The 25103-nt window shown below is 48.0% G+C and overlaps 1 protein-coding gene and 2 pseudogenes across 1 annotated transcript; 2 read left to right on the top strand and 1 right to left on the bottom strand.

The window, feature by feature from the left end:
- Nucleotides 1-767: 767 nt before the first annotated feature.
- LOC121435669 (H-2 class I histocompatibility antigen, Q10 alpha chain-like) lies at nucleotides 768-4072 on the bottom strand. The gene is made up of 6 exons (XM_041635140.1): nucleotides 4003-4072; nucleotides 3528-3800; nucleotides 3084-3353; nucleotides 2225-2500; nucleotides 2004-2109; nucleotides 768-847 (listed from the first exon to the last, which is right to left on the bottom strand). The coding sequence occupies exons 1-6, from the start codon at nucleotides 4070-4072 to the stop codon at nucleotides 844-846; spliced, it is 999 nt and encodes a 332-aa protein (XP_041491074.1). The 3' UTR covers nucleotides 768-843.
- Nucleotides 4073-12304: 8232 nt separating this feature from the next.
- Nucleotides 12305-15531, top strand: LOC121435667 (annotated as a pseudogene).
- A 2139-nt stretch (nucleotides 15532-17670) lies between these two features.
- LOC121435670 lies at nucleotides 17671-20723 on the top strand (annotated as a pseudogene).
- Nucleotides 20724-25103: the final 4380 nt, after the last annotated feature.

Here is a 25103-nt window from a genome sequence, read left to right as displayed (position 1 = left end):
TAGAGTGGATAGGTTCAGTGGCAGTCGAGGGAGCTGGCCAGCACCACTCCAGGGAGGCCTCTTGTCACCGGCAGGGACAATGGCAGTGGATGTTTGATGCAGGTGAAGACAGCTTCATGCATGTGTGTCAGCCGAGGAGTTTTGTTCAGAGACCTCTACTCAGGCAAAGATGAGATTCCTGACTTGAAAAAAAAAAAAGAATTTAAAAACTGCCAGTATAGAGGCTGAAGAGATGACTCAGCGGTTAAGAGCACTGACTGCTCTTCCAGAGGTCCTGAGTTCAATTCCCAGCAACCACATGGTGGCTCACAACCATCTGGAATGAGATCTGGTGATCTCTTCTGGCCTGCAGACATGCATGCAGACAGAACACTTTATACATAATGAATAAATAATTTTTAAAAAAAGAACTACCAGTATGAAGCAAAGTTCAAGTTTATTAGGAGGAGGCATTAACAGATTTGAACACGAGGTTGATGAGAAAGAGAGGCATCTAGAAAAGGACAGAGAAGATCGAAAGATGGATTTCAGCTTCTCAAGACAGTTACTATTTCAGTCATCTTTCTTTGACTGGGTTTATCCATTAAGCGAACCATGGGAAAAATTTACCAAACAAAATTACCAAAATATCCACATCCTTCTTTTCAAGAAGGAAGAATATACTTGTAGCTCATTGGAAACTAAATTCGGTCTCTGATGGAGGCTTCCAGGCCTGCCTCTCCTGGATCAGGAGAAATGACTGGGGAAGGCACACGTCAGTGTGGGGAGGAGACACGCTCAGGTCTGGGCTGGACTCAGTTCCTCACGGCGTGCTCACAGGAGACAAACACTTGTGCACAGATGTCAGCTGTGGAAAGAAAAGTCAGGAGCTTTTGAAGTCACACGAGGTGGGTGTCTCACCCTATAGAAGAAAGTGGTTAAGAACAAATTCTGAGTTAAGATTGTGAAGTCATGATACTGACTAGGCAGCCATACTAAACAGATCCCAGAAAGAGAGTGACCACAGCTCAGGAGTGTGTTCTTGGGGTACTTCCTGTCCCAGGCAGATCCCTGGACACTGTGTCTGTCTAAAGCAGTACAGAATAAGACCTGTTAAGAGCCCACAGCAATAGAGCCAAGAGAGAAATGTGTGAGCCATGCCCAATGGGTATCTGTCTACTCTATTGCAAGGGTCTCAGGAACCACCTTCCACTAATTACTGGCAGTCAAAATATAGCTGCCTCTTTTCCACCTGTGGGAAGAACCAACCAGTGACAGACCAGTGATGTGGGATTCCCCGCTGTATTCTGTGAATACCATAGGTTAATAAAGAATCTGTCTTAGACCTGGCAGGGCAGAATAGAGGTAGGTGGGGAAAACTATATTGAATGCTGGGAGAAAGACGGCAGAGTCAGTGAGACATCGTGTGCCCCCTCTGGAAACAGACGCCGGAATTTTACCCGGTAAGTCACAGCCTCGTGGTGATGCACAGGTTAATGGAGACAGGTTAATTTAAGATATGAGTTAGCCAGAAATACGTTTAAGCTATTGGCCAAACAACATTACAAATAATGTGGTTTCTGTGTGTTTATCTCGGGGCTGAGCAGCCGGGAACAAACAAGCAGCCTCCTACAACAGACCAGGGACGCCACAGAGTCATGAGTGTGGGAGGGAAACTCCTTGTCCAATCCTAGGGACCTTTCTGGAATTGTGACTGCAGCTCTGTGGAAGGAGGAGGAAACACAGTGGAAGACTGTACACACAGAGGGCTAACTGGTCTCCTGTGTTCTCAGCAGGGGCCTTTTCTGTGACATCTGTCTGTGGGGAATCAGAATCACGTCTCTAACAAGAGGGTGATGGGTCTGTTCATTATTTCCTTTCTGCATTATAACAGAGTTAATGTCAGCATAGAGGTCCCAGCCCCTGTGCGTGGGTACAACTTTGCTCTTATGGGATGGGTACATTCATAGCTTGGGCTTGAAGTCCTTAGGGAGACAAGAACTCAAACCCCGCCCCTTCCTTACCCCTGCTTCTTCCATATCGGAAAAGTCACCACAACTCCCATAACCAAAGCTCCAAGAACCAGGCCAGTAAGAATCGCCATGAGGAAGATGTTTGGTGGAGGAGGCTCTGATGGAGGAGAGGAAGGAAGAGTGAGGGCTCTAACTCTCACCCTCAACCCTGATCCCGCCCTGGTTCTTCATTCCCCGACAGCAGACTCTCGCTCACCACACCCACTCCTTACCCCACGTCAGAATCAGGGGCTCAGGGAACCCCTCATGGTTCACATGGCATGTGTATCTCAGCTCCTCTCCAGAAGGAACCACCACGGCTGCCCACTTCTGGAAGGTTCCATCTCCTGCAGGCCTGGTCTCTATCACCTCCATATCCTGGGTGTGGTTGTTTCCAGCCTTCTGCCAGGTCAGGGTGATGTCAGCAGGGTAGAAGTTCAGGGCCCAGCACTTCAGGGTGACATTTCCTCCGGGTCTAACTTGACGGGTCACATATGTTTGGGGAGGGTCTGAGGGGAGCGATTGGAAAATTCAGGCATTTGGCATTCCTCCTGGGGATCAAGCCATGCTCATGTGACCATCCCTGGAAAGGGTGGGAGAGGTGGAGGGGAGCAGAATTCACACAGCAGCCTAAACTTGGGATCTGGATGAGGAATTCATTGGAAATGTTCAGAGTGATCATGAGCCAGCACAGAACTGAAGGCTCTGAATCTCACTCTAGGTAAACAGACTTCTGACTTCTGGTTCTGACTGGGTGGAGGAGGCGGGGGAGGGCTTAAGACACTCAGTAACCCTGGAGTCAGACATTCAGTGCCTTTGTGCATGGACAGTGAACAGGCCTGAGAGAGGCCCTGATTCTCAGTGCAGCTGTGGAAGGGACTGGCTGCCTGATTGACACCCTGGACTATCCTGGGGGAAGGGCGAATCCTCTGGAGAGTTTCTCTCTCATGTTGAGTTAGGAAACTCAGGAGCAGTCTTATGCCTTTGATGCAAGACAGTGTAAATCCTCCAGCTGCTCCCTGCTGAGGGAGGAGGCCTCAGGAGACAGGAGTTCTAATCTCAGAAGAAGAAGTTGGCAAGCGCCCCTCTTACCAGAGCGCAGCAGTGTCTCCTTCCCAAGGTCCAGGCATCTACGAAGCATTTTCACGCAATCCCCCGGCAGGTAAGTCCTCAAGTATTCTGCCTCTTCCACCCAGGCGCTTTTTAGAATTTGAGCTATCTTGCCCTCTGCAGTCCAAGAGCTCAAGTTCTCGTTCAGGGCGATGTAATCGTGGCCATAGTAGGTGACTTGATAGTGCCCTCGGAGGAAGTTCCCATTATTTTCCACAGCGCAGCCGTACACCTTCTGTAGGGTGTGATATTCTGCCCCACCCCCATTCAACCATCAGTCACTGCTGCTTCTCCCCCTCCAGGGGTTTTGTCCCAAACTAACCCTGTTCCCGGATCACAATCCTCGACTTAACCCTAGACCTGGAGATCTGGAGTGGGGCTAATTGGACATGGAGGGGTTGTGACCTCGGATCTGGAATGACTCACCGCCGTCCTTGCTGTGTCCATAGTACTTCATCAGGGCCCGAAAAAGCTTTCGGTCGCTCTGTGACTGGTACAGGGCTTCCTCTGTTTGATTGTGCCAATACTCAGGCGGCTCCTGCTCCATCCAGGGAGCCCGAGGTTGCATGCTCACAGTCGCTGCTGTGCTATCGAATCCCTGGACCTGTGTGGTATCAACGTAGCTGACGTAGATGCACCGTGGCTCCCAGATGTCCGGTCCATAAACCACGGTGTCGAAAAACTGCAGCCAGTGTAAGCCTGGGGATGATGCGCACTGAGACCCTGACCTGGGCCCGGGGCTGGCTGGTGGACTGGGAAGGGAGGAGAGCAGGGGTGGTGAAGGGAGAGGGGCGGGGTCCTCCAGCTGAGGGAGCAGGAAGGTCTGGTTAGGCGATGGAGGAGATGCAAAGATGAGGATTTCCGGTGTGGCACCCTGCTCCTCTAAAGGTCCCACACCCACCTGCACAGTTCTGGGTCAGGGGCAAGGCCAGCACCAGCAGCAGAAGGGCAGAGGGTCTAAGTGTCCTCATCCTCCGAGATGAGTGGTATCTCAGCCAGGACCGATATCGCTTCTCTTTATAACTCTGATGTGGAGGAGGCTGACTGGCTTCTCTAAGAATTCCCAAAGGTGGTGATGTACATCTGGTGGGTTGGGTCATGGAGAGATGGACTTAGAAATAGTCCTGCGGCCTGGTATCCTGGGATCAATGTCTGAACACAAGTTGCTTTACCCTGATCCCCGACGTCCTGCTTCTGGTCACAACATCCTTGAGTCCTAGCCCAGAGCCTAGAAAGTCAGTAATTCTCAAAGGTTTTGCTGTCAAAATCTGTACATGGCTGAGACATGGTGTAGCCATCAATGGGGACTGTACACCTGTGGATTACACCAATTCATGTTTGCATGTTAGGAACAAGAGGGTTTGAGACATTTGGTTCAGTGTGGACATTAATAGCCGCTTTCAATTAAGTAGAATAAACAGAAAGAACTGTTTTCCAAAATGAAACGATGCTGTGTAAAGGTCTTTTTGGCTGCTTAACATCTCTGGTCATTCTTATCTTCATCTTTCCCACTACAAATTGTGTGGGTTTTGTTTCCTTTGAATTGCGGAAAAATACAGTCTCATAGGCATATTTTTAGGAGAAACAATGTTAAGATTCACTTTTATTTGTATGTATTTTTGTGTGTCTCTGTGTGTATGCAAGGAGTATGAATTCATAAGACCCAGAAGAGGTATTGGGAAACCCTGGACTGGAGTTACAGGAACTTGTGCTGGGAAATCAATTCAGGTCCTCTGCAGGGGCAGCAAGGGCACTTCATGGCTGAACCATCTCCCCAGGCCCAGCAGAAATAGTCTCATGAACATCTCCAAATAACTGTAGTTTTCTTTTGAGGCAGGGTCTTAGTGTGAAGCTCTGGCTGGCCTGGAAGTAGCTATGTACACCAGAATGACCTAGAACTCAGAGATCGGCCTGCTCGTGGCTCAAGATTCCTGGGATTAAAGCAACGTACCAACAGAGTGGGCTAATTGTGAATTGTTTTCTCATTGATACATCACCAAGTTGGGACAGGTGGTACTTTCTCAAGATTCTTTACACTGTGAACTCAAAACACCACTGAGTCCTCCTCATCTGCTGCGTCCACATGCAGAGGGGAGTCTTGTGTATTGACTGGATGCTATGTGAATGAGTCTTATTTTAAAGTAGGGCTTCTTTGACCAACTCCTTTAAGTACTAGTAATCAAAAGCTCAGTCTTTAATCTGGTCACACATTTCATAGGAAGTTTTGGAAGTCACTCAGTCTTTAATCTGGTCACACATTTCATAGGAAGTTTTGGAAGCCTTAAGAAGTCTTAACCGATGGTGAAAAGTTCAAGAGCTGAAATCACTAATGCTATCTTGAGAGCTTAGATTTTATCTTTGTTGGAGTCGACTAGGGAAGGGTGGTGGGCGATGAATTAGCTTTTACACTTTTTGTGGTGGAGGAGGAAGACAATACACCTCTAACCATAATGCGAAGGACGGGCAGGAAGAAAGGCTCCACCAGCTGTGTGGCGCAGGGGATGCAGGTGCAACAGTTTGAGATGTTGTTTAGCAAGGCGGTTCTGTTTTCAGCTTCCTGGGAGGAGGCCCACTTCTTGTGAATGAGGGCAGTGTAGACTGGCTGGTGTATAGTTCTGTGAAGTTAGCAAGAACCACTGTTCCTGCCATTTCCAGTGATGCCTCTGAGTTCAGTCCTGGTCAGCGGCTCAGGCCACAGGGCTGGATGCTGTCCTAAGATGATGTCCTTTCAGCACTCGGCCTCCGGAGATCTGGCTGGAGCTGAGGTTTTCCATTACAGAGCTTGGAACAAGCTTCTGGAGATTCCTTAGTGACAACGTGTTTTCTGATCTCTTATTTATGGCCTTCCCTCTGCTGCTGGCAAGAGTTAGTCAATGGCTTAGCTAGAGCAGTGGTCCTCAACCCTCTGAATGCTGTTCCCCTTAATATGGTTCATCTTGTCGTGGTGACCCTTAACCACAAAACTGTTTTCCTTGCTGATCCATAGCTGTAACTTTGCTCCTGTTATAAATTGCATATTTTTGGAGATGGAAGTTTGCCAAAGGGGTCACGATCCACAGGTTGAGAACTGCTGATCTAGAGGGGTATGGTTGGGTCATTGCTGAGAACTTGGCCATATTTAAGGATGGAAGTCTATGGAATTCTAATTTCTCTTTGATTCTTTTAAATTGACATTGATTCAGTGAACATAAGGCTATGACACTTCTCCAGACCATTTTATTGTTTGTATTAAAAATATTCTCTGATAATGTATTAGCAGAATTCTTCCAATAAAACAGGGCAGGATGGGGCATGCTGTTATCCTAGCACTCGGGAAGCAGAGGAGGTCAAGGCTTTCCTGAGTTACAGGAGATTGTTTTCTCAAAAGAATAACAAAATTCACATAGTAATTTTATATGTTCCGTCTACAAGTCTCATGTGATAAATTACTACACTCTTTTCTAGACATGGAAAATAGACAGTGGTCTGCGTATCATGGCAACCCAGGTCAGCACACTTGGGAGGTGGAGGCAGGAGGATTAGGGTCAAGGCCGTGAAGATCCATGATGGAGGGGAACACACGTGCACAGTCTGATAGACTCTCCAGAGAATGTACTGGGGAAGTTGGACAATAGCCATCAGGAGAGATGAGTGATGACCAGAAATCTCTAGTTTATATAGCAAAAATAAAAAACAAATAAATAAATTAGAGGAAATGTTAGAGAACAGACAGGGAAAGGTCCTCCTGCCACGTACTTAAACTAAACCGCATGTCAGGATCCTAAAGATGAACTTAGTGGGTATCCGGGAGTCACTGACCTCTTTGGCCCTCTTCCCTGTTCCCAAATCTCCTTTTTCTCCTTTGCTCTGTCCTCACCACTTCAATAGGCTTATTGTAAATGCGTGGCCATGACTAGCTTATTAGGGCTGTCAGAAGTCAGGTTTTGACCCCTACAGAATTCTGTCGTCAGCACCACAAAAGAGTCCTGTGTTCCGGTTCCTTCATGTGAAGCAGTGACAGACAGAAACATCCTCTGCTGCTGTCAGAGATGAGGGACACACAAAGGAGAGTGACCCCAGGCTCGTGTGCAGTGCTGAGAACAGGTTTAACTCTGTAGAGTAGGGAACAAAACCTGATGGGGCTGGTACACACTGCACAGGCACACAAGAAAATCTGCCAGGAATAGTTGCGGTGATTTCGACAAAACCATCAGAAGCCGTGAGTGATGGCTAGAATCCTGTAGCGTGTTATCAAAATATGAAATGAAACTTTACAAGGCAGAAGGAAAAAGTGTAGCATAAATAGTGAAAACCCAGAGACAGATCAGAAAAGCAATGTGGCAGTCACTGGTTGTTACCTTTGCCTCAGCCTGAATGGACTATCCTTGCTTCCAGGAATCTCAGAATGAGACTGAGCTGAGACCTATCTCCTCCCATTTTATATTCCTCTCTACTGCTGGGATTAAAGGCGTGCACCACCACCGCCCAGCCTCTATGGCTAACTAGTGTGGCTGCTGGGGTTAAAGGTGTGTGCAACCACTGCCTGGCCTGTATGGCCTCTAGTGTGGCTGCTTTGCATTCTTCAGGCAAAGTTTATTTATTAAAACACAAATAATATACCACTATAAAAAAGTCCCGGGTTCACGAAGGGATTTGGTGGGTCCAGAGAGCACCTTCTCCTAGTAGAAGGGACCAGAGCTATGGGAAGACAGAAGCTCCCTGAAAATCTTCATTGCTCTCTCAGTAACAGATATTTTAAGGTGGGAGAGAGGGGGCAAGGGAGACAAAAGTTGCAAACAGCCACAGCAGGAGAGCAGGAGAGATGCTGGAAATCCATCTCCCTTCAGTACCCAACCAGAGTAGTGGCCAAGTGCTGTTTTTCAAAGATTTCTGCCGAGCTGGTGGCTGGTTAGCCCCAGACCCTCCAGTAACTGCACTCTTGGGAGAGTCAGAGCGGGGGCATGGGAATATGTGCTGGAACCTGGCAGGGACGTTGGACTGGAACATGTAGAATTCAGCGTGGTAGAAATCTCCTAGGCTCAGAGTCTGCGCAGACCATTAACACAGGTGGCCAAGTGTGGCCTCACTAACGTCAGAAAGGTCCTCACGGGGGCCAGGTCAGTATCCAGACTGCCCAGGACATGGCTAGCGTGTGAGCAGTGCCCAAGCCCCAACCCATGAAGGACTGCCTCGTGGTAGGAACACTGTCTCTAGTGATGTGAAGTTGCACAGAATTGCCCGGTGTGCAGATGTCTGGGAACCCAGGAAGGAACACCAAGGGCATCAAGGCTGCAAGCAGGTGAGACTGTATTCAGACTTCGTACCCTACACAGTTCTCGTTCTCTTTCTCTCTCTCTCTCTCTCTCTCTCTCTCTCTTTCTTTTACTCCTCCTCTCTCATACACTTGGTTTCACACTGCCAGTGAACTGCTACCACAGACCATGCATTTGGTGCAGCACACACAGATTCCATAAGGTTATCACACGTAATTTTCTCTATGGATTTTACTCAGTTCTAGTACATGAATGAATCATCCACCCTGGCAAGAAATTGCAAAACCGTATACTCATTCTTTCTTTCAAAAAGGAAGGATGACGTTGTTGTTCAATGAAATCTTAAGTTCCATCAGTAGTGGAGACTTCTAAGCCAGCCTCTGCTGGAAGAGAGGGAGGGCTGGAAACAGAGAGGCTCAGCGTAGGGAGGTCTCAGTGCCCTGGGCTGGACTGGGTTCCTCCCTTGAGAACACAGCACTGATGGGAACCAGACACTCAGACACGATCAGATGCCGAGTGCAGAATGAAAAGCCAGGAGCTCTGGAAGGAACAGTGGGAAAGGGAGGACCAGAGAAAATTCTCTATGGTTCAGTCCAACGCAAGGCTCTGTCTCATCCTGTAAAGGGAAGAACAAGAAATAAATTCACATCGGGGTCCGTGAGTGGTGACACTCTGCGGAGACCATCACTTGCTCAAACTGCCTCAGTCCTGAGAATCAGGACAACCCAGAACATTACCTATGACTCTGCCCCTGTCCCATAGGCCCTGCAGGGGCAAATCTGCATAAAGCTTGACAGAAGCCTCTGCATCCCGGCCTTGGTCTTGTCTGGGAAAAAGCGAAACATGACCTGATCAAATCAGATAGAAGATGGGACTAATGGAGGGGTAATAGCAGTCTACCTAAATCTCCGGAATCAGGCCCTACGTACGTACTATCGGCCTGAACAGAGGTTCCTCATATTTGACCTTTGTGAGAATCCAGGTCAGAAGCAGATTCATGCGAGGTTCAGAGTGCCAACCCCCAATCCTTATTTCTCAGAAGTTTCCAGAAGTGTAACTGCAAACCCAGGGAAGGATGAGGAAACACAATGCAATGATGTACATGGAGAGGAATAACTGGCCTCCGGGGTGTCTGTTACTGGCAGGGACCTTCTCCATAACTCTGCTGCGAGTCAGAGCTCTATTATCTGCAGCATACATCATTTTCTACACGCTTTACAAGGGAGTAAATCTCTGCAGGCAGGCCCCAGCTGAGTGAGCACTTCGGTGTGGATATCTCTCTCATCTTATGGGTCGGGGCATGTACATAGCCCGGCTTGAAATCCTCTGAGAGATGAGATCTCAGACCCTGCCCCTTCCTTATCTTCATTCCTCCTCTTCCACATCAGATGTGATAAATCTTGTTACCTTGCTGTCTGTAGTCCAGGAGTTCAGGTCCTCCTTCAGGGTGCCACATCTGTGACCAGAGTAAGTAACTGTCGGTACCCTCAGGGACAGCGCCCTTTGTGCCCAAGTACAGCCATGTGCATTCTTTAGGTTGTAATATCCTGGTCCTGCCGTTGTTGTCAGATTTGCTACAAGTTAGCACCTTACACAAAGTCAGACTCGCCTTCACGCAACTGCCCCAAGACCTTTTGACCCTAAAGTGCACCCAAAACTGGGTCTGGTCACCAAGTCCCTCCAGGTTCCAGAGTCTCCACAGGTCAGTTTGATGGGGACTCTCCCTTAGATAAGGGGTGACTTGCCTCTGTCTGTCAGGACATGGAGGGGTCCTGACCTTTGAACCAGGGTCACTCACCAGCAGAACTCTGATTATAGAAGCTGAGCAATTTCCTCAATTTTTCTTTGAAACCTTGTGTGATTTCGAGGGCTTTCTGTGGCTGTTTTTCCCTAACACCTCTTCTCCACTATGGGGCCAGTGGCATGGCCCCGTTTCTGTGGAAGCTCACAAACTGAGTGTCATCCACACAGCAGCAACAGAAGGCCATCACACAGAAACTATATTAATTACAACAATGTTTGACCAATGGCTCAGGCATATCCCCAGCTTGCTCTTACATCTTAAATTAATCTATTAATCCAACGCTCCAAAACTACAGAGAAACCCTGTTTCCAAAAACAAAACAAAAAAAAAAAAAGAATTTCCTCTAAATGTGAATGTAGCGTACTGAATGTAGGTAGCCTGTAGGAACCTGCTCCTGCAGGGTCAGCTAGGGTCTCTGGATAAGGGATCCTCGAGGCCAAAGAAAAGTCAGAAGACAGGATAGAATCGGGAGGTCTGTCTGGTTGTACCAAAGCAGCCAAACAGCTGAGCGTTTATTTCAGAGCTTGCTTATATCCAAGAGCAGAGCAAAGCACAGCCCAGACATCAGTCAGTGTCTAACTGCAGGACCATTCCTGTCCTTGAGTGAGCAGCCTCCTCTCCAACAGGTGCTTGCTGCTCGGAAGCAGCCTCAATTTCTATCTTGATGTTCCTGGGTTTTGTCGTCAGTGGTATATGGTCTACTAGATAGAGTGTTCTTTTCTCACAGGCTAAATCAGAAGTCTCTCACAGCCCTCAAGGTTATAGGAAAAAGTAGAGCAGGCAAGCTTGAACTCAAATGACTTCTTTAAGCCGGAAATGACTCCAGATGGAAACTGAGTCACACGTGGGCTCCCACAGAAGCCCCTGTGTCAATCTAGTGAGTTGTCAAAGGTAAAAATGTACATTTAAATTAGTGTGGTGGCCCAGGCTTTCAATCTCAGCCCTCAGGGGACAGAGACATGGGGATACCTGTGAGTTCCTGGTGAGCTCCTCACAAAGAAACAAAAGTTAAATCATCTGAAGATGCTAATAAAAATCTTCCCCCTCCCTCTGACTGGAGTGGTTACACTCTTTAGATCACCAAAGTCGGAATCCTAAAAGTCTGGGAGCGCACAGGAGCCTGTGTGTCCTACGCTATGGTTTCTACCGCCCTCTGCTGGCGTGAATTGATAACTGCAGCCCAACATTCATAGACACATCAGCATACAAACGTGTGTGTATACGTGTGTGTACGTGTATATATATGTGTGTGTGTGCACGTGTGTGTGTATATATATATACGAAAAATTAAAAAATGAATCTAAAGGTATTCTTTTTTAAAATATTTATTTATTATATATACAATATACTGTCTGTGTGTATGTCTGCAGGCCAGAAGAGGGCACAAGACCTCATTACAGATGGTTGTGAGCCACCATGTGGTTGCCGGGAATTGAACTCAGGACCTTTGGAAGAACAGGCAATGCTCTTAACCACTGAGCCATCTCTCTAGGCCTCTAAAGGTATTCTTCCTGTGTATTTCTGTGAATCTGCATTGCTTGCATTGCACATAAAACTAAAAGGTTAAAGAGAAACCCAAAGGACCACTAGTAAGAAAGACCAGGATAAGGACAGGCAGACATGAAAATAAACATCCATTATTTCCACCATATCATTGTATTTCGGAAAATAGCTGTTCCTTTTTGTAAATATTCTGCTTACATGTGCTCTATCATTAATGTCCTCAGTAAGGCAAGTGTTCCAAAATCCCCTGTTCCTAACGCAGTGAGCATAGACTGATATAATCCACACAAGCGTGAGTACCTTTGACAGCCAATCAACTTCCAAGACTCTGTAAACATCTTGACATGTGAATGATCGAGAATTGATGACGCCATGGCTTCTGCACTGGACTCGGAAGTATATTGTGACCAGGACGAGGGCAACAAAGATCAGGGTGAGCGACCTGTTCCCAGACACCGCTCCCAGGATGCTGTCAGGAAAGCAGGGCCCAGGAGATTCCTCTGCCTGGAGTTCACCTTTCCGTGACCCAATCTCACTGCTTCACTACCACTGGGAATTCTTAGAGAAGCCAATCAGCCTCATCCACATCAAGATTATAAAACCAACACAGACTGGCAGGACTCGGAGTCCAGTCTTCAAGCAGGATGAAGACATTTGTTCCCGAGGCTCTCCTCCTGATGCTGGCAGCCACCCTGGCTCTGACCAGGCATCCAGAGGGTGAGTGTGGGTGTCAGGAGGGAAGGGACCTAACCTGGGAAACAAAAGGACTCCACCCCCAAGGGTGCCACACGGGGAAGTCTGTCTCTTTCTTAACCCACCCACAATCTTCCATTCCCTTTCCCATTTTGCATCGGGGCCCCCAATCTGCTTTTCTCAGACCTAGATGCAGAGCAGCACAGGGTCCTAGGTAGGGGGTTGAGATCTCAAGGCCCACTGCCTCTAGGTTCACACTCGATGTACTATTTCCAAACTCTCCTCACCTGGCCTGGCCTCATGGAGCCCCAGTTCATCATGGTTGCCTTTGTGGATGACGTGCGGTTTGAAAGATTCAACAGCAAAGCTCAGCCTCCGAGGATGGAGCACTGTGCGCTGTGAGTGGATCAGCAGAGGCCAGAGTATTGGGACGGGAGGACACAGCTGATCCTGGAACAAAGCCAAATGTTCAGAGAAACGCTGAAGGAAATGCTCCAAGTCTACCAACTTAGTGAAACTGGTGAGTGAGCCCAGAGCAGAAATCCCGTATTTCATGCTCCCGATGGGGTGGCCCCAGTGAAATGTGATCCATGGAGGCCAGGCTGAAGAGGGCACTGACCCGGTTTTCTATGCAGTTTAAGTCCAAATCCGGTCATTTAGAAAGGCCATATGGGAGGGACCAAGCCACTGGAGGGCCCCACCAAGGAACCTGGCCTGAGGTTGTGGCTGAGAGTGAGGGTTTGGCCAGGGTATCACACAATCCAGAATCTGTATGGCTGTGATTTGCTGTCTGGATCATACTCCAGTCACGGACAATACAAATTATCCTTCAACGGCCACGATTACATCGTCCTGAACGAGGACCTCAGAACCTGGACCTCCGTGGGCAAGGCAGCTGAGATGCTCAGGCATAAGTGGGAGGAGTCAGACTTTGCACAAGTAGTCAAGACTTACTTGGAGGAGGAGCTGGACTACGGGAGGAAGATTTTGCTGAGAACAGGTAAGAACAGATACGGCCCCATCTGCTCTGAGACAGGAGGCCCTGTCCCCTGAGGATTTCTCCTCAGCGGGGAGCAGCTGGCATACTAACTCAGTCTTGCATCACTGGGGAAAGAGTGTCATGGGTTTTCTAATTCAACAAGAGAGAGAGGGACTCTCTAGAGGACTAGGCCTTCTCTGGGTAGTTCAATCAGTCAGTTAACAGCATTTCCCTTCCTTATCTGCATTGCGAATCATGACCTCTCTCAAGCATGTTCCCTGCCCATGTACTTTGGAGGTCTGTCCCCATCAGTCAGAACCAGAAGTCCATATTCTTAGAATGAGATCTGGAGTCTCCTCCTCTGCGCTGGCTCATGCTGATTGAAACTTTCCAAGGAATAAATTACCCCATCCTTATCCTGAGATTAGGCTGATGCGTGGCCCCTGTGTCTCTCCTTCAATCTCCTTTCCATTCAAAACAAGGTTACAAGAACATTGATGGGTCCCCAGAAAGAATGCAAAATGACTGAATTTCCCAGTTTGTTCCCCTCAGATATCCCACAAGTACATGTGACTCGTAAGATCAGAGTGGATGGGAAAATCACCCTGAGGTGCTTGGCCCTGAACTTCTACCCTGCTGAGATCACCCTGACCTGGCAGAGGGATGGGAGCAACCAGACTCTGGATATAGAGCTGGTGGACACCAGGCCTGCAGGGGATGGAACCTTCCAGAAGTGGGCAGCTGTGGTGGTGCCTTCTGGGGAGGAGCAGAGATACACATGCCATGTGTACCATGAGGGGCTGCCTGAGCCTCTCACCCTGAGATGGGGTAAGGACTGGGAGTGAGTGCAGAGCCTATTCTCAGAGAGTGGGAGGTTTGAGGAGAACTGGAACAGGGTCATGGATGATACCTGGAGGTCAGAGGCCTCACTGTCCCTTCCGTTCTCCTGTCAGAGCCTCCTCAGCCCTCGGTCCCCATCATGCCAATTGTGACTGGCCTGATCCTTGGAGCTGTGCTAATCGGAGCTGCGGTGACTTTTCTGATGTGGAAGAGGAGGACTAAAGGTAAGAAAAGGGCAGGGTCTGAGTTCTTGTCTCTGTGGGTTTATCTAGCCCAAGCTGAGAGTGTTCCCTGCCGCTTGAGAGCGAAGTTTCACCCACACGGTTGCTTGTTCTGTCTTGTGCTGATGCTGGCATTAACTCCAGTGTGAAGCATAAGGAAATAATGAACAGATTCGTCCTTGCAGTGGTAGAGGAGCCAGAGACCTGGTCCTCAGCTCTCAGAGGTCAGAGGGGAAGGTCCCTACTAAGGACAGATACGCAGGAGTCCAGTTGGTCCTCTGCAAGGGCAATCTTCCATCATGTTTCCTGATCTTTCTCTGGATCTCTATTCCCAGTACTGGAGATTTCCCTGAGATAGAGACCAGGAGCTTCCTCTAGGCCCTCTAGATCCCGATGCTAGCATGAACTCTAATAAAAGGGATCATTTCCAGGAGTTAAAAGATGAGGCAGCTATGTTCATGCTTGCCAGTCCTTATGCTGGGGGCTCGTGCCTGAGACACCTGTGCCAGTATAGACAGGATCCAATGGATGGTCTCAGCCAGCCCACACCTCCTCGTTTACTTCATCTCCAGAGGCTTCCGTCTGGTTTTGTTTCTCTTTCCCCAGGGAGGTAAAGTTCTAGGATGTCCAGCCTTCTGTTGCAGCTTTAAAAAGTGACACCCTCAAGGGCCTGGTGTGGGACAGGGACAGTTTGTGTGTGTGATGGGCTGTTCAGAATATCACCCTGATATTCAGACACTGATCTGAATTTCTTCCTTGTTCTTTTCTTCTATAGGATACGACAGCTGGACTGAGCGTAACAGAATTTGCTCTGGTTTCTCCTCCCACTCTGGCCTCAAGACCTTATGCCTTCTCTTTCTATATGTGACGATGGCTATGTGTCTGTTTCCTCTGAGCAAAATGTAAGCAGGTGTTGAGATCAGCCAAGCCTTGAGCAACAGCAAGTCCTGCCCCAACCTTTGTGTCTTCCCCAGTCATCTCTTCTCCTTCAACAGGGGCAGGACTGGGAACCCCAGTGGCCTATCGTGCTTTAGTTTTCAATGAGCTACAACTCCAAGCTTCTCCTTTTTTTTTTTTTTAAAGGTTTCTCTATGTAGCCCTGTGTCCTTTGGAAAGAGCTCAGTAGACCAGGCTGACCTTGAACTCACTGAGATCTCTCACCTCTCAGTCCAGAGTGCTGAGATAAAAGGTGTGAGCCACCACCACCAAATACTTCTGTTTTTAATTAAGCATTTTTTTTATGGTTGTGCAGCTTCTTGCCAGAGTGGGTGATTGATTAGTGTCCCAAAGATGAGTGAAAGGTGATGGAGAAAATAAAGGCTCGGAATCTTATGGAATTCATGCGTGCTATGCTAAGTCTATTGCCTAGCGTGACAGCTGGAAATGGTGTGGAGTTGTGTGGCCTGGGCTGTGCACAGCTGTAGCTCAGAACACCCTGGGCTCTCACGCAGTCTCCTCCCAGCTGCCCCCAAATGATTCCTCCTGTTAAAACAACGGAACTCTGTCTTAATCAGGGCTCTGGCAACTCCTTCTCACAGGGTGGGGATGCTCTATGGACACACGAATTCCCTTTAGGAACTCAGGACATTTTCCTTATTCTGTTTTGTAAAATTTCCTACTTCGCTTTGCTAATATTTTCAGACATGTCTGGTCATCACCCACCACTCCAGACAGTTGTTACTGACAAACTGTGTATCCCCTGTGGATTCTAGAGGGCTGTGGCTGTGTGTCCTGTTTGTTGTCCTACATCCTGAGGAGGTGGACATCCCAGGCTCCTCTGTTTTTGTTTCTGGCATTTACAGGGAATGTGGCTGCTGTCATTCTCTCCAGGATCACCCCCACTCTCTCACCACAACATAGATGTGTCTTTCATTGTCCTTTGAGGCCCATAAACCCTTGACTCCAGGAACCTCTATGGTGTTGTCATCTGATATTTTAGGGTCAAAGCCTGGTTTCTGACAGGTATAATAGGCTAGGGTTGACCATCACAGTAGAATAATTGAACACAATTACAGTGGAAAGGGCAGAGAAAGGAGTTTATTAAATGTGGCCCTCGTGGGAAGAGGCACAAACAGGTCCAGTGACTCACCCTGAGTCCCTGGGTTCATCTCTCGGTCCTGACAACCGAAGTTTGATAAAATTTATTGAAATGTACGAGCACCAAAATGCCTCTAAACTTGGTCAACAGTATTCTACATCTGAAAGTAACATTCCATCAATACAACATCCACTCAATGAACAAGACTCTCCAATGACATGGATGCAGAAAACTATGAAGGATTTAATGATGTTTTGAGTTCCAGAATGTAGGTAGCACCTACGTCAACCTAGTGAAATATCTGAGATAGAAATCTCCAATTAAACTATGCGGCAACCCATGCTTCTATCTCAGTACTCAGTGGGCAGAGGCATGTGGATGTCTTGCAATCCAAGCCAGGCTAAAAAAAAAATATCCCACCCCCACCCTGTGTCTGGAGAGATGGCTACACAGTATAGATCCCTTGCTTCTCTTGAAGAGGACCGGGGTTGGAGTCCCAGAAGTCTGGCTGCTCACAACCTCCTGAGTACCCTACTCCAAAGACTGCAGCACCCTCTTCTGCCTCACGCCAAAATTTCACACAGACATAGACGTACAAACAAATACATGAACAGAAAATAAAAAGAAATCTTAAAAACATTCTTCCTGTATATTCTGTGAAGCTGCATTTCCTACACTGCACATAAAATTAAAAGGTTAAAGGGAGAATCAAAGGCACTCCATTGGGAAGATGCGGATAAGGACAGGCAGACATGTAAGCATCTATTATTTTCACCATATCTTTGTATTTTGGAAAACAGTTACTACGTTCCTAGGCATTGTAGTTATATGAGATTTGTTATTAATGTTCACTGAAGTAAATTTTTCAGAATTCTCAGTTCCTAACTTGGTGAACATGGATTGAGAGTCCACACAGGCATGAGTGCCTTTGAGAGACAATCCATTTCTGAGCCTGCATAGACACACCCTGACATCACCGTGTTTGAGAATAGCCCACTCAACAGACCTTCAGTTAGCAACTCACTGCTCCTAGGATACCAGGTCCCCGAGCTGGCTCCGAGCCAGGAAAGCAGGGCCCTAGAGGTTCCTCTAACATGAATTCATCTTCACCATGACCCAATCCCAATGCTCTCTCTCATTACCCTTGGGAATTCTGAGAGAAGCCAATTGGCCTCTCGCATTTTAAGATCATCAGATGAACACAGATTCTAGCGACTCAGTCTCTGCTCTTTAAACAGGATGAAGACCCTTGTATCCCAGGCTCTCCTTCTGCTGCCCCTGGTCACCCTGGCTCTGACCAAAGGTGAGGGTGGGAATCTGAAGGGAAAGGACCTAACCTGGGAAAGCAAATGGACTCTACCCTTAGGGGTGCAGGTCCAGAGAAGCCTGTCTCCTCCCTAGCCCAGCCAGAAACTTCAGTTCCCTTTCCCAGTTTGCATCCTGTCCTCAGGGCCTCGGCTGTGGACAGGCACGGACTAAGTGGAGGACAGAGATCTAAAGGCCCCCTTGCACCTAGGTTCATACCGGCTGAGCCATTTCCAAACCCTCCTGACCTGGCCCGGCCTCGTGGAATCCCAGTTCATCTCTGCCAGCTATGTGAACGACACACAATTCATGGGATTCAACAGCAGGGCAGAGATTCTGAGCGTGGAGCACCGGGCACCGTGGGTGGATCAGCAGGAGCCAGAGTATTGGTTAGAGGAGACACAGAGTATCTTGCAAGAAAAAAAGTTCTTCCAAGAAGTAATGAAAAAAGTGCTCCGCATCTATAACCAGAGCATGTCTGGTAGGTGAACCCAAGTCAGAAATCCCAACCCTCCAGCGCCCTTGGGGGTTGTCCCAGTGCGCCGTGTCCAAGGTTTATCCCTGGAAAATGTATCCTGTACATTTTCTCGTGGCTCCAGAGATCCACGAGACACCGAGAGGGCTTTCTGAGCAGTTTAAGTCCACTTAGAAAGGTAACATGGGAGAGACCGACCCACCAGAGGGCCCCACGAAGGGGCCTGGCCTTGTGGGAGTGGCTGAGAGAGCATGCTTGGCCAGGATATCACACAATCCAGAGGAGGTATGGCTGCGTTGTGCTCCCGGAGGGTACTTCAGTCGCGGGTTCTACGAATTAACCTTCGGTGGCCAGGATTACATCGCACTGAACGAGGACCTGCGCACCTGGACCTCGGCCGGCAAGGCTGCTAAGGGGATCAGGCAAGAGTGGGAAAAGGCAGGGTTTGCAGAAGAGGTGAAGACTTCCTTGAAGGATGAATGCGTTGAGTTGCTCCTGGCACAGCTGGCCTACGGGGAGGAGATTTTGCTGAGAACAGGTAAGGACAGATACTGCCCCATCCTGTCCCCTGAGGATTTCTCCTCAGCAGGGAGCAGATGGAGTACTAACTTGCATGCAAGGGAGAAGAGGGCTCTCAAGAGGGTTTCCTGATTCCACGAGAGGGAGGGATTCTCTGGAGGACTCAGCCTTCACTCAGGATAGTTAAGTCCTTCGGTTAAGAGCAGTTCCCTTCCACCTGCCTTATGAATTACAACCTCTGTCAGGCCGGTTCACTATCCACGCACAGTGACTTTGGAGGTCTGTCCCCAGTGTTTCTGAGTCTTTCATCTCCGTCCAGTCAGAACCAGAAAAGTCCATGATTCTAGAAGGAGATCCAGAGTCTCCTGCTCTAAGCTGGTTCATGTTGGTTCTGAAACTTTCCAAGGAATAGATTACCCGATCTGTATCCTGAAGTTTAGGCTGCAGCGTGGGGTCTGTAAAACCCCTTCAAGCCAACCCTCCCTTCCATTCAAGATGAGGAAACACGAGCACTGATGGATCCCCGGGAAGAATGAGCAATGACTGAAGTTTTCAATTATTTCCCTCAGACGCTCCCAAAATCCTTGTAACCCATAAAGTCAGGACTGACAGAAATATCACCCTGAGGTGCTTGGCCCTGAACGTCTACCCTGCTGAGATCACCCTGACCTGGCAGAGGGATGGGAGCAACCAGACTCTGGATATAGAGCTGGTGGACACCAGGCCTGCAGGGGATGGAACTTTCCAGAAGTGGGCAGCTGTGGTGGTGCCTTCTGGGGAGGAGCAGAGATACACATGCCATGTGTACCGTGAGGGGCTGCCTGAGCCCCTCACCCTGAGATGGGGTAAGGACTGGGAGTGAGTGCAGAGCCTATTCTCAGAGAGTGGGAGGTTTGAGGAGAACTGGAACAGGGTCATGGTTGATACCTGGAGGTCAGAGGCCTCACTGTCCCTTCCGTTCTCCTGTCAGAGCCTCCTCAGCCCTCGGTCCCCATCATGCCAATTGTGACTGGCCTGGTCCTTGGAGCTGTGCTAATCGGAGCTGCGGTGACTTTTCTGATGTGGAGGAGGAGGACTAAAGGTAAGAAAAGGGCAGGGTCTGAGTTCTTGTCTCTGTGGGTTTATCTAGCCCAAGCTGAGAGTGCTCCCTGCCGCTTGAGAGTGAAGTTTCACCCACACGGTTGCTTGTTCTGTCTTGTGCTGATGCTGGCATTAACTCCAGTGTGAAGCATAAGGAAATAATGAACAGATTCGTCCTTGCAGTGGTAGAGGAGCCAGAGACCTGGTCCTCAGCTCTCAGAGGTCAGAGGGGAAGGTCCCTACTAAGGACAGATACGCAGGAGTCCAGTTGGTCCTCTGCAAGGGCAATCTTCCATCATGTTTCCTGATCTTTCTCTGGATCTCTATTCCCAGTACTGGAGATTTCCCTGAGATAGAGACCAGGAGCTTCCTCTAGGCCCTCTAGATCCCGATGCTAGCATGAACTCTAATAAAAGGGATCATTTCCAGGAGTTAAAAGATGAGGCAGCTATGTTCATGCTTGCCAGTCCTTATGCTGGGGGCTCGTGCCTGAGACACCTGTGCCAGTATAGACAGGATCCAATGGATGGTCTCAGCCAGCCCACACCTCCTCGTTTACTTCATCTCCAGAGGCTTCCGTCTGGTCTTGTTTCCCCTTCCACTGGGAGCTAACGTTTTAGGATGTCCAGCCTTCTGTTGCAGCTTTAAAAAGTGACATTTGCAAGGGCCTGGTGTGTGACAGTGAGAGGTCAGAGGAAAGCCTCTGGGGCCTGGGGACTCTAGGGATTGGGGCCGTTTGGATGTGTGATGAGCTGCTCAGAATATCACCGTCTAAGATACTGATCTGAATTTCTTCCTTGGTCTTTTCTCCTACAGGATAGGACAGCTGGACTGAGCCTAACAGGATTTAGTCTGTTTTCCCTTTTCCCACTGTGGCCTCAAGAACTGCTGACATCGCTTCCTGCATCTGACTGTGACTGTGTCTGTCTCCTGCAAGCGCAGTGGGGCCAGGTGATGAGTGCAGCTCTGCCCTGGGCAGCAGTCAGTCCCATCCCCTCACCGATCATCATTCCTTCCCCATCACCATCGCTGTTCCCACAGGAGCTGGGCTGGCAGACCTCCAGCTTGTACTGAGATTTAGTTTTCACTGAGCTACAGCTTATTCTGTTTTCTTGAAACTAAACATTTTTTTATGGTTGTGTAACTTCTTTCACAGTGGGTATTTGATTAGTGTACTAAAGGTGAGTGAAACTTGGAGAAAATAAAGTCTCAGAATCTTCCAGAATCGTGTGTGCTGTGCTAACTCCATGGCTTCTCTTGAGAGTTGAGGGCTGTGTGGGGACAAGTGAGCCCTGTGTGTGCACCATGACTGCTCCTTCACCCTGGGCTTTCACACAGTCCCTTCCCACCTCTGTCTTCTTGCTAGCTCCTAATCCCTCTCTTTCAATATGCCTGTCCCACCAAGACATGCGATCAAAGGATCTCAGGTACGTGCAGGGTCTGCCCAGGGTCTGTGCTGTGCTTTATGTTGGCAGTCAGTCTGTTCAGGCTTGAGTCTGATGTTCCATCAAGAGATGTTTAGATTCCTTGATTTTTCTCAGTTCTGTGATTGAGTCCGGAGACAATGTCTTCTGTTGTGGACATTCACTGACACAACTCTGGAGTGCTGCTGCCGTTGTCCAACCATGGGTCTCGGTGGTATTCTCACCAAATTTGTCAGAGGCCAAGCCTGGTTTCTGACAGACTAGGGGCTATAATGTGTCAGCAATACCGGCAGGCGGAGTTCTGACAACAGAACTTTTGCAAAATATCAATTGCCCCTTGTCCTAAATTTCTCCCAACTAGGTGTGTTGCTGTTCTTCCATCCACACAGCTGCCCTCCCCGCAGTTGCCTTTCCCTTTATAACCCAGCCTTTTCTGTTACCTGGTCTTTATTTTTTTTAATACTCTCCTGGCCAGTCTCTTGGTCCAGGCAGCTCATCTTGGTCTGCAACTGCTCTGGTCTCTCGCCTCCCACACCCGCCCTCCCATGGCTCAGTCTGGTCCTGCCCACTATGGACTCCCCGCTATGTTCCTGTCTCTGGCTCTACTCACCCTTTTATCTATAATACTCTTTCTCCTCCACCGTAGCTGGAAGTATTCATTTCCTTCCTTTTTTTATTTCATCTTTTTTTTCCCCATTCATCTAGTGTCTTAAATGAGTTCTCTTCCAAGGAACTGAGCTGCTACAAGCCAAGCTGCTGGTCTTGCTCTCCTAATGTTTGTAGGGATCATTTCTTTCCGTTGACTTTGCCACCCTACAAATTTGACCCTAGAGTCTGCTAGTACAGCTGCTGCTTCCCTCTACCTTAGCAAACCCATCTCTCCTTGCCTACTCAGTAAGTGTCCTCTCCCTGACTCCTGGGGTCTACAATGCCCTGGGTTACTCACCACAGGGGCAACTTTCTGCTCACTAAGATACTTGCCCCCTCAACTGGAACCCTCCCCGTCTCCCCAAAGCCTCCCCCAGTACAGATCTGCAGCAGTTTCTCCTCCACCTGCTTTAAGCACCTGTCTCTCCCCTTCTACTGGGTAAGCGGCTCCAAGGAACTCTGCTTTTTCTACTTTTACTACAAAAGCCACAGTAGGGAGCCAGGAACTCCTTCACTCTCCCAGTAGGCTCTAATCACAAGGATAAGGGTTGCCTTTCTTCTATGATATGCTGTATTTTTCTCACTGACAAGCTTCTCAGTCCATGTGGGGAAGCCCAGATTGAAATTCTTGTCACACGCTTACCGGCATTTATTCCCTGTGCAGAGGAAACTGAGGGCATTTCCCCCACACCCTCTAGACTGACTAGATCACAGAGCCCTCTGCTGCCACACTTCCTCCTCCCTACCCTCTTCCTCACTCTGGCTCTCAGCCTCTGGTACTCTCCCATGGAGCTCCCCACTCACTAGGGATCTAATAGGTCTCCAGACAAGGAAGATGGCTTACCTTGCTACCAGGCTCTGAAAGGAGATAAACTCACCAAACAGATTTCAATAAACTTTTTACCATTCCTTTATTTAAAGGTATTTGGTTTGCAATGACTGCTCTCATTAGCCAGCCATCTGTGTTCAATGGTTAGAAAGAAAACGTTTAAAGCTTATACAAGCTATGAAGATCTAAGAAGGTGTTTTCAGGTGTGTAAATACAATTTGTAAAGGTGTAAGAAAGTGATTTCAAGCATGTAAAATGAGAAATATTTTAGATTTTTCCCCTGTCTATGCTATTGTGATATTGAGCTTCAAACGTTCAGGGTTTTAACTTTGGAGATTTTAAAGTTATTTTGGTTGTCTTCTGCGAGAAGACTTGAAAGTGCTTCTGAAACAAATACCTCTGTCTAATCGGAGCGTTAGTGACTTTAACAGAAGCACTCTGAGTTTCCAGGCTTTTCTATGACTCACAGGCTGAGTCTCCTGCCTTTCTACCATGTGGATTTCAGTGCAGATTATAAACGTGAATAGTGTTAATATATCTAAAACATTCATCTCTTTTTATAAAGTTAAAAGAAATTCTTGTAAGAGTCAGGGAGTTGACTTGAATCCACCTCTCACAAGTCAAAGCCCCCCAGATACGGATTCCTGCTTACTAACAGCCAAAGGCTTCTCCTCTTCTGCCTCTTCTCGAGGGTGGAATCTCTCTCCTCCGCAAACTAACAAGACCATGGGTCTAGATGTTTCAAATGTACACCTAGGATAAAAAAACTAAACTCCTTAGCTTTACCTTCTCTCCGAGGTCTATCTGTCCCAGCAGATTTCACAGCTGCAGACCCTGCAGCAACTCCGCAGCTCCAGGTGCTTCCGCAGAATATGCATTCAAGTTGTGGCTTGCACTTCAGCGTTCCTGTCCAACCCCCCAAAACTGATACTGCAACATCAACAGGAAGTGGTCATAGGAAAGTCTTGTTAACAGCAGAAAGGCTGGGATTCTCAAATCAGGGCTAAGGGTGAGGTGTCCATTGGACACACAAAAGGTGGACCTGGCTGCCAGGTTCTTCCTGCATCCCTCAGTTTCTAGTTGTTACAGGGTCCTCCCTGCCTTTCTTATCCCTTCCCCTACTCTAAACTTCTCCAGCCTAGGAATTAGACTGTGCTTCCCTCCCCTGATGCCCTTCCCCCAGCTGCCCTTCCTTATATAATCCAAGCATTTTGGTATCCTGGTCTCTGCCATCTGCCCTTTGTATGCCTGGCATCTTGGTCTGGCTCAGTCTGGTTGTCTCCTCAACAGACTCTTCCGGATTTCCCCATTCTCCCTTATATCTACGATAGACTTTCTCCTCCACTGTACCTGGGAACAGGCTTGGCCTTCCTTTTTCTTTCTGCCTCATTCAAAGCCTAAAGCAGCCTTTCCATGGACTTTGCTTCAGTTCCTGCTTTCAGGTTCCTGTCTTAGTTCCTGCACTAACTTCCTCAGAGATGGAGTGTGACCTGGGCTTGTCAGATGAAAGAAACTCTTTCCTCCTCACTTGGTTTTGATCATGGAGATTTGTCACAGAGACAGAAGAAAGAAGCTAATACAAATTAACTTAGAGCATTTAAGACAACTTCACAGCTACCCTAATGTCTTATTTTCAGAGAGCGCACTGTTTTCACTTTTTTTTAAATATTTATTTATTATGTATACAATATTCTGTCTGTGTGTATGCCTGCAAGCCAGAAGAGGGCACCAGACCCCATTACAGATGGTTATAAGCCATCATGTGGTTGCTGGGAATTGAACTCAGGACCTTTGGAAGAACAGGTAATGCTCTTAACCTCTGAGCCATCTCTCCAGCCCCCACTGTTTTCATTTTTTAAAAAAGATTTGTCACAGCAATAGAAAAAGTGAGTAATCCAAATTAACTTAGGGCACATAAGATAACTTCACAAATACCCTAAATTTTTATTTGCAGAAAGTACACCTTTTTCATAATTTTTTTTGTTCTTTCTTTATTTGTGTGTATGTTATACATGCCAAAAAAGCGGCAGCATCTGTGGAATCTAAAGGATGACATCAAATCCCAAAGAACTATAAGAACAGGAGTTTGTGAGGGGCCCCTTGAGGAGTTTCTCAAATGAACTCAGGCCCACTGCAAGAGCAGTAAGCACTTTTAACAACCAAGTCTTTTTCCCATTCCAAAGGTAGTGATTTTTGCCTGCTTTTCATGCTTGATCCCAGGAACTGGAGGAGAGCGAGGCGCTTGGCAGATTCTAAAACATTTGCTGAGGAGTAAATCTGAGAAACAGACTTTTTCAAAGTGGAGCCTAGAAAAGGAAAGGTTGATTGTGGATTTGATGGAGATCTTCTCCCGTATGCCCGTGAGACATCCTGTCCAGCCCAAGTTCCCCCC

Source organism: Microtus oregoni, unplaced genomic scaffold, assembly GCF_018167655.1.
Source record: "Microtus oregoni isolate MIOR12 unplaced genomic scaffold, Mior012 000046F_ref0000063, whole genome shotgun sequence".
Lineage (NCBI taxonomy): Eukaryota > Metazoa > Chordata > Mammalia > Rodentia > Cricetidae > Microtus > Microtus oregoni.
Note: the sequence above shows the minus strand (reverse complement) of the source record. Positions and strands in the feature narration are given on the sequence as shown.